Source organism: Pterocles gutturalis, unplaced genomic scaffold, assembly GCF_000699245.1.
Source record: "Pterocles gutturalis isolate BGI_N339 unplaced genomic scaffold, ASM69924v1 scaffold30561, whole genome shotgun sequence".
Classification (NCBI taxonomy): Eukaryota; Metazoa; Chordata; class Aves; order Pterocliformes; family Pteroclidae; genus Pterocles; species Pterocles gutturalis.
This window is the reverse complement of record NW_010106436.1, coordinates 5,440-14,775: the sequence shown is the minus strand read 5'-3', so window position 1 is coordinate 14,775 and position 9,336 is coordinate 5,440. Positions and strand designations below refer to the sequence as shown.

Sequence of the window (9,336 nt, the reverse complement as noted above, 5' to 3'; positions counted from 1 at the left end):
CTGCTGAAGTATAAGACAAAGAAACAGAAGCAATTCATACTAATCTGCAGTTCCACCTAGTATTGTGAGTTTAAAAAGGGGCAAGAAAAGGTTCAGGGGGATGGCAAGAACTAGCTAGTTTTGTTTGCCAGGAAGACAAATATGTAGTTGGCCTACAGCTAGAAAAACATGTAGTTGTACTACTTACCGAACACAATATAAAAAGTGAGTGTGGTAGTCAGCATAGACAAAGAACTCATCCCCAATAGCGTGATCTAGTACAGAATGACTGTTCTGAAAGTAGTTGAGTACACTGAGTATAGTGCAGTTGTTGTTGTAGGGAGCAAGAGGAGCCACGCAAATGTCTTTCAGTGTTACAGTCTCATTGTCAAAAGCAGCAGTTATGTTGACAATAGCATCCTGCAAATCCAGCACCTTGAAGAACAAAATAAACCAAACCATAGTTTAAGAGCAGCATAAGAAAGCATTTCCCTTGCAAGACATGACCTAAGTGCATGCTACATTCCTGTAAGTTTCCAAAGGCAGTGGCACATGTCAATAGAACCACATGACTAAATCTCATTGTCTGTGTTCGCACTAAGAATACCTACTGGAACTTAGCTTGCAAGTCTACCTCTAACAGAAGAGGTCAAAAGACAAGGTTTTCAGCAAAAAGCTTCTATAGTAAGACTAGGATTTTCAATTATCTACTGATTGTTTTGATGGATGTGTAGCATTAGAGATGGAAGCCACCTCTACATGGTTATACCTGTTAGGTATGTTTAGGTTTTGCCCTTGGGAAGTCCTAATTACCTGATGGAGAATCTCTTTGCGAAGTGGAGGCCCGAAAGGTACATCTGCTCCTGATGGGTAAGGTGAATAGGTGTCTGGATGGCTGTTTGGTGCTTGAATAATAAGTTGTTCAGTACGAAAGAAAGGCCCAAAGTGTTTGTCAAAGTACTCCTTCTCCTTGCGAGCTTGGCTGCTTGGGGCTGACCAGAGATCCACAGGGTTTGTAGTTGCTTTAACATATACAAAGCCTGAGCAGCACATTGCAATGAAGACTACAGAGAAGAGAATAACAGGACGTGGATTTCTGACACAGAATGCCCCCCACGATGTGAACGTCATCCTCAGGCCATTCTCAAACCTTTCACCAAGCCTTTCACCACAGGTAATTTTCCCTGTAAGAGCAACAAGTAAACAGTAAATGTTTGAGAAATCAGTTAAGCAGCATTTTCTCGAAGTACACTAGGAAAGATGAAATTTTATTCTATCTCTGTTTGTAGTAAGCGCCAGAAGCAAAGTCTACGCTGACAGTCAGACCCAGGGAGCCATCCTTGATTGAAGTCAATGGGGCAGAAACCAGCTTGTCCCTAACACTGCTCCTTCTAATGTAAAATTATCTTTGACAGCAGTAGGCGCAGCACATAAAGGCAGGAAGCAGCTAAAAGATACACAAGCATTAAAATGAGCTACCTCAGCTGCTACACAAATTAAACCACAGTCCTTTCATGGCATGCTTTGAATGGATACATGGATGGGTCAGAACACAATCAAATTGATTTTAGCATTGCTCCCAGCTACAAAGTATTCCGGATATTAGCATAGCTCAACCTATAAACTGTGCAACCAGGGCTTTCAGCATCCAGCAAAACAGGGTTAACTACTATTGTAAAAGAAGAGAGAGTGGCCAAAAGACTGAGATACAGCCCTGTAAGAACGGATTATATGGCCTAAAATTCCAGAGCTCATCCACAGGAAGGGGGCGCACTTATGCTGAATTTCTAATAAATCTATTACTCTTATCTAAGACATACCATTGTCACGATGGGAATTCACAGAAAAGGCTATATTGCTGTCAATTGGTGTGTACTCTGAGACAAAGTGCCGCCTCCTGCAAGAGAAAAAGTTATGTTACTCTCCTACCCCAAAAAGGCATCTTTTGGGGTTTGTACAGCAAGAATAGAATCCAATGTTAGTAATAATTGATATTTGACTCCTCCGGAATTATCAGCATCATGCTCCCCCTACACCCATCCACTCAAGAACAGGAATCACCACCTTTATGATCCTTTGGAACAGCGTACAGCCATGTTGGCTGTCTTAACTTTTCCAGCTTGGATCAAGCACACATTCTTTATGCACATTTAGAAGATCAGTAGCATTTACAGAACAGAAAATCTCTTTAAATTGATCATAAGTGTGATAACATTTGCAAGAGACTTAATATTTTACTTCATTAGTCAAACTACTTAAGTTACACCTACTCAGCCTGGAGAAAGGGTCAAGTAAGGAAAAAGGTACTTTCTGTCCTAAAGACAGGCATGTTATAGCACAGAACACCAATGATAGATATGTATTGCTTATACTCATTCCTGATACCCAGAGCAGGAGATAAGTTTAATAGCCTCCTCGTAGTAATCTAATCAGACCTCTAATTATGGCAAGATGCTTTGGGCTATGAACCAGACATCTAGAACACCCTTACTGTTTAATATAGTTTACCATGCATGCTGCCCAGTAAGATAAGGCTGCTGAGCATGCTGTCAGTTTGTTGTACCCACTATCCTTTTTCACAGATTTAATTATTATACAGCAATTTCAGATTCCTGGCCATAACTGAACAATGTTAAAGTTGTACTGAAGAGCACCACCATACTTAAGGATATTATATAGTGGAAGCCTCTGGAAAATACTATTAAGAAATATTAATATTTCTCCAGATTCTAGAACACCCACACCAAAGCATTTACAGCTACAGTCATTTGTGCACTTTACTAGCAACTACTGCATAGTGAAGAGAAGCTGGCTTGCTGCCCCTTACTTTAGAAAATGCTGTGATTACTGGAAGCTCAGCTTTCATTTAGTTTTTTCAAAACATGAGACTAAGGAAAGTATTCAGCATTTAATTTGCAATAAGGCAGTGATTGTTTTGTTACAAGTATTGGTCTGCAGGAAAACTATTATGATTGCATGTTGCTGCCAGTACTAGTTCTTCCTCTCACCCACTGATCCTGAATTGAGTTCCTACAATCCCTCTAACCCAAACTTGTAGTTATTCTTTCCCCCCTCAGCCACCTCTCCTGACAAAGTGTGGTGTGTTAAACATGCAACAAAGTATTTAACAACAGCCAGAAGTAAGGGAGGCTTTAATGAAACACTCCGTGTGGTAAACAGTCCTCTCCAACACCGGAATTTTACAGCTCATTCCAGTTACAACTTAGGAACATGTGATTTGAGGAAAAGAACAGAATTGCACTTCTACTCCGCCACATGGGTTCTCCAAGATATTAGTTTATTAGTGTACTGACCTACTCTTAAGCATTGTAAAACCTCACAGCTTACAGAGAATTTTGACATTTGAGTATGAAGGCAGTTCACTATTCGTGGAAGGCAGTGCTCTTTTATCTTAACCATCCAAGAAAAGACACAGTTGAACTGCGACTTTACCACAAAGGTTTAATGTCAATCAAATGAAGCAGATATATGCATTTCCCCAGACTTTTCCATACTCCCAAGTTCTTGCCTATGAAAGCTGTAGATCTGTGTGACTGAACCAGTAGCTAGGGATGCTATGAGAGCTGCACATCAACTAAACCAACTTCTGCACTCACTTTCTACCACATAGTTTTAGGTGGTAGAATGCTCCCTGTAAGCGTAAGCATCTGCCACAGAATATGACTTTTGGCTAGGTGAAGAAGTAGAAATATAAGCATTCTGTCCTTGGCAAAGGAAGTTTTTGGCTTTCAGAGCTGAACATTTTGAATGCTTTACCTGTAACACCAGACTCCAAAAACTAGTGCAAAAAATATAAGTAGAAATCCCATGTAGGAGATCCACATGATGACATACATTGCATCCAAACCAAACAAAAGCCAAGGAGGAGGCAATGGAGGAGGTTGAGGTTTTGGACCACAAACAATTGAACAGTCCTGACAGCTGCATGGTCCTGTTGAATCATCCATAGACTCATTACAGCCTTTGGTAGCATTGTTCATAGGATTCATTCCATGGACAGGAACATCTATGACAAACCACAAGTTGAAGAACCAGTTTATTACCAGGTAAAAATTCAAACCTCCACAGCTTGCCAGTTAAATGAGTTAGCCCTTTATATGAAAGCTCATAGCTTCTATATAGAGTAGCTTCTCTCAGTCTTACAGCCAAAGCAGCCACTACCTTTTCCATAGCAGGTAGTATTTACAGTTGTCTACTAACTGACCGGTCACATTTTAGAATACTTCACTAAAACTAATAAGTACATAAATCTACCATCCCAGCAATGATTTGTCATCCTCATCGTCTGTTCAGACTGTGAAATGTGCAACGATTTCCTTACAAAGAAATCCTACAGGATCAGGGTACCACCCTAGTTTCCCAAGAAATACTAGCTATCCAGTTGCCTAAGCTCAGTCCATTCCTTAACGAATTTGAGATCTATACAGCAAGAAGCTACATACAAAGCAAGCACAAAGTATGACTTCCAAGCAGAAATCAAAACAGCAAGTTTCTTACATTGCTTTGGGAGCCTCTGACTGCAGACATTCATTGCTGGGCAGCTGTTTAACAAATCAGCATACTAGCTATAACATACAGCCTTTGACAGAGGCTTCAAAGGCCAGGACTATTCAGTTTCTTACCTGAAAAGATAGGAATAATGCTGAAAGGAGTTTGTCCATTATCTTTACTAAACATGTACTCAATCCAGTTGGTTGCATTGCAGTCCTTGACATCCTTCCCACATAGCAGCCCCAGTGCTTTAACGTTACTTGATGGAGCCTCCACATCTTTGCAGGCATTATACATTGCTAGAAGAGTACGTGAGGACAGAAGAGTCATTAAACCAATTTCATTATTTCAGTGAGCATTCCAAGTATTTACAACAATTAAAGCCTCACAAAGTTCAAAGAACATGCTTATAGCTTTCAGGAAGAAAGAACTTAAGGTAGTGAAATCATGTTTTCAGGTGTATTTACAATATTTACTTTGTTACAGCTATCTTACTCCAAGCAGGCTACCTGAATCTGCAGTACACTAGAACCTACTTTACTGTTTGAGGGTGAACAGTACTTAATATAAAGTTGCTTTCAGGGAACATTATGACAAATATTTAAAGTACTTTTGACCTGTAGGCCATATATAACTTTCCAGTGTCTCATAACTTGATTAAATGTTACTACACAAAGCATACAAAGGCTGCATTAATGCTTCAAGCTTGCTATAAAACCAAAATACAACCTAAACTTGTTTGTTCTTAAAAAAAAAATCTTTGGACTTGACAAAGGGCTTCAACAGGCTATTTCAAGAGGAGTGAGTGCCTCTTAGAGAACCATTGTAGCATACTGCATACAAACATCACTATCATACTTGCCAGACAGTTTCAATATCAGGTAGGCTTTGGACATTCAGTATTTGGCAACAACTCTGTTTTTCTGAAGTTAAAGTTGTCAGGGTTATCAGCTATTAACTATTTGATTAGACATCCAGTCTCAGCCAAGCCTTCAAAAACATGGTTATTAACAGTGTCAGTGTAGTATCTCCTACCCAGGCAGAAGTTAGTGTTCCAGCAGTTTCAAAGGAGACTTACTGGTACCTATTCAATGCTTCAAACTTCAAAAGACAGTCCAAGAGATGTTTCCCCCTCCCAGTTCTTCCTGAGAAAGCATTGGTCTTGTTACCTTGACAGAAGCCTAGGTAAATTAACACATTATTTACTCACCATTTGCAAAGCGTTCCCCAATAAAGTACTGCAGCTCTGTAATGCTACTTTTGTTCTCTTTTAAAACTGGATCATAATAAGGTATGGTGCTTGTAACATTCAAAAAGTCAGACTGATTTGGACTGCAAGTCAATTCACAGAAGAGGTTTATCAAGTTGTAAAAACATGATGGGCATCTGGGTAGGAAAGTCAATGAACAGCAATCAGATTAAAGAGGTAAAGATGCAAAGCACATCTGATTTGATCTACACAGCAAGTGTAAACATTCTGCTCAGAGTGACAGAACCAAAGATGAAAATTCTGCAAGTTTTAATCAGCAATACAGCAAGTATTGCTGATTAAAGTAACACTCATCAGTAGGATCATCATCATCTGCTAGCAAAACTGCCTACCTCTAATAGTGGACACAAGCAGAATTTGATGGAAAACTTAACTGCTGCTAGCAGGAAGACTTCTATTAGAACAAGATGACTGAACAGGACTTTGTCATCCTCTTCTGAAGGCTTCATTACAAATACAGCAGCTAGAGACAAACTAAGGTAATGTTTATTCTGCCAACTCAATCCACACCACAAGTAGTTGTTTCATGAAATTAAAGCCTCTTGATATAGATGAGAAAGTCTAAGAGCTTGCTCCAATAAGCCTTTAAATTAAATGTCCACCATTTCTATAGTCTACTTGAACCGAAGAGTCTTAATGGGCTTTATTATGTTACAAAGGTCTAGTTGCTTTGCTATTCATTAGCATACCTGGAGAGAAACTGCAGAGGCAGCTGCAAGTTGTTTTTCAAAGTCTGAAGCTGACGAGTATCACAGCAAGTACTAACGTTGCCAAAGAATAAGCCTGGACAGAGTTCCTTAAATAAAAACAGTACTGAGATCAGGGAGGAAGGAAGAAAAAGCATGCTTAAGACCTCAGAACTCATTACAGCTATGAGTTCTGCTTCAGCATATTTCAGAAGACTGTTGCTGGGGGATAGGAATAGAAAAAAAAAAATCAGTCTAGCCAATGAGATTCTTTAAAGAAGAGGGAGAAGAATCACTTCTTTTACTCAAGGCATTGCTTCCTTTTAAAAAAGCTCCTTCAGATGATCTTTAGTCACCAAGGTCTATATATAGAATTTTAATGGTATTTGAGAGTCTATTAGTAAGAGGACAACACATGTTTATCCAAGTTGAAAGTATTCCTGCAGCTTATCCTCTAGTATACCTTCCGGATAGTATCAGATTCTAAAGTCTCAGAGAGCAAGACACTAACCAAAAAATCCATTAATTACCTGGAAGAGATACAAACACATTTAATACAAGTATAACTGACAGTAACATACAAGAACTGTACATAAGTCTTCAGAACAGTAAAAAACAGTAGTTAGTTCACCTACATATTTAAGTCACTCCTGCCACCAGTCAAACCATTGCTTACCTCTATAGCTCTTTTACACTTTAAGGCTTTGAACTATCATCTTCCAGAAGGCAAGTCTGCCAATATCATCCTATATTGTGCATCAGATCCACAAACTATTTTGACTTTAGTTTTGTTCACATTGACAGCTAAAGCCGAGATAAGGAAATATGGTCTCACACTAGGCACAGCTAAGGAGACTGAACTTTGTCCAAGTTTGCTGCATTTGAATGACTGTCCGTTACTGCCTTCATATTTAAGGAAGAGATCAGAAATGATCATTTGATGCAAAACACAGTTTAGTCTTGTCCTTTGGAGATCAGAAGGCCATAATTGCGGAATGTATCATAGTATGGAAGAGTCCTAAAAAACCCAGTCTAAGGAGTCAGACTTTATTTTTCCTCAAACCTGTGAGGAAAATATGCAGGAAAGTGAACCAATCTTATATTTAGGGTTATGTTTGTGAATGCCTGTAATCACATGTGTGGGAGACTTCTCATATCTCTGAAGAGAAACTAAGGTATATTACCTTGACACAGCTGGGGTTACCACCTACACCTGAGAAATTAGAGATAATCTTTTCACTTTCTCATTAAGTTAGGATGAGAAAGCCAAAGATCATAGTCCAGGCCCAACAGAACCCAATACACTCTGAAGGGACTCTAAAGTGTGGAAGCCTTGCCCTCCCAAAATAGATCTCCTAAAGAAGCTCACCTGCATTAAGTCATAGCCATCCTCTGGTAGTGCTATTGGTGGTCCATCATATGCACAGTTGTATCTCTTGTCTCCAGAAGCAACTCCACATTCCCCATACCAGACACATGATTGTGGAAGTACCTATTCAAGACGAGATAACCAATTAACTGCAAGCAATAGTTGCCAAATTCCTCAGCTATGTAGAGTTTGTGCCACCACTTCAAAAACCATTTACAATCCAGATTAGATAACTTCCTGCTAACTTCAACATCAGCATATACTACATAAAACACTTGTTAAAAAAGCATGTGTTTTTGATGGGACGCACATCACCACTGGTCTGCAGCTCAGCTCCCCACCCTTCCCTGCCCAGTCTAGAAACAGCAAGTGCACTGTCTGTAGTTAATACCAAGGAGTTACTTGAGAAAAACCGAAATCAATACTCAAAAAGCATCTCCAAATATAAGGTGACGTAGAAAATAATTTGTTTATGCAAGACAATGCATATGATTAGTGGGTTAAATTGCCACTTTAGAGCATGAGTCAATGCACGTGGAGAGAAGTGTATGGCTTATATATATTACTTCAGTTCCTCCTGCCACCTTTTAATCCCTCTTGCAAACTCAGTCACTTACAGTGATAGACTGAGGAAGCAGCAGCATAAAGAGGATTCTGAAGCAGAACTTCACAGCTCTGCGCTTCCCATAGAATGCCATATATTGTCACAATATCAAAGGATGCCCTCCATCACCGCTTTCAGTCCTAAAGATGCAACATTTAAATGGGCTCCAGTGGTAAGTAAAAAGCTTCAAGGCCCATTTTAAAGGTGTTGATTTAAGGGACTGTTGAAAAATTCTGAAATCGGTTCTTTATTATGCACATAAAATAAATTGAAAAAGGACAATAGCACCTTGCAAGCCTTGTGGCACTGACACAACATCAGAAATGCTAAACCAAAATATTTATTCTGAATATTAAAACATTTAATGCAATAACAAGTTATTTACAGCAAAAGCTTTGCAACATCTCCAAGGCTTTCCTATGCACTTGGGGTGCAATTGGAAAGAAGACTGCACAAACATTTACCACACTTCTGGCAGCTCCGAGCAGAAGTTTGCATGGTACAACTTGAGAGATAACTGACCTATTTTTATCTCCTGAACAACCTTGACCTAGCACTTGCAAAAACACCATATGCTTACACTGCAAGGACAGACTGCTGTGCTTTGTGCTTGACCATGAATATTGTTTACTGACCAGAAAGGCCCCTGAAAGGCTGTATTCATAACACCCAGGAGCTACCCAGAACTACAGTGCCTCCACAGCACCCATTTTTGTGCTGAACAACTGTGCCTGTTCTTCAAGGAGTACATCAGTAATTGCTTTTTTTATCAAGAACAATAACCACCACCAATTTACCTGACCCTGTTAGAATTGTTTCCCTTTAACTTAACCTAGGCAACACAGCCCGAAGTTACTCACTATAAGCCAAGTCCAAAAGTCAGTTTAAGTACCACTCATACAGATCACTATTTCAT

At 39.4% G+C, this 9,336-nt stretch overlaps 1 protein-coding gene across 1 annotated transcript in view; it reads right to left on the bottom strand.

Annotated features, from left to right (window-relative positions):
- NPC1 (Niemann-Pick disease, type C1) overlaps window positions 1-7,939 on the bottom strand; it is a gene marked incomplete at its 5' end in the record, with an annotated part of 22,005 nt that extends 14,066 nt beyond the window's left edge. Inside the window, 8 exons of the mRNA XM_010087786.1 lie at window positions 188-414; window positions 793-1,163; window positions 1,800-1,876; window positions 3,757-4,006; window positions 4,623-4,790; window positions 5,702-5,877; window positions 6,451-6,557; window positions 7,817-7,939. Of these exons, the coding sequence (XP_010086088.1) occupies window positions 188-414; window positions 793-1,163; window positions 1,800-1,876; window positions 3,757-4,006; window positions 4,623-4,790; window positions 5,702-5,877; window positions 6,451-6,557; window positions 7,817-7,939 (1,499 nt within the window). The remainder of the gene's footprint in view (window positions 1-187; window positions 415-792; window positions 1,164-1,799; window positions 1,877-3,756; window positions 4,007-4,622; window positions 4,791-5,701; window positions 5,878-6,450; window positions 6,558-7,816) is intronic.
- Between the last annotated feature and the right edge of the window lie 1,397 nt (window positions 7,940-9,336).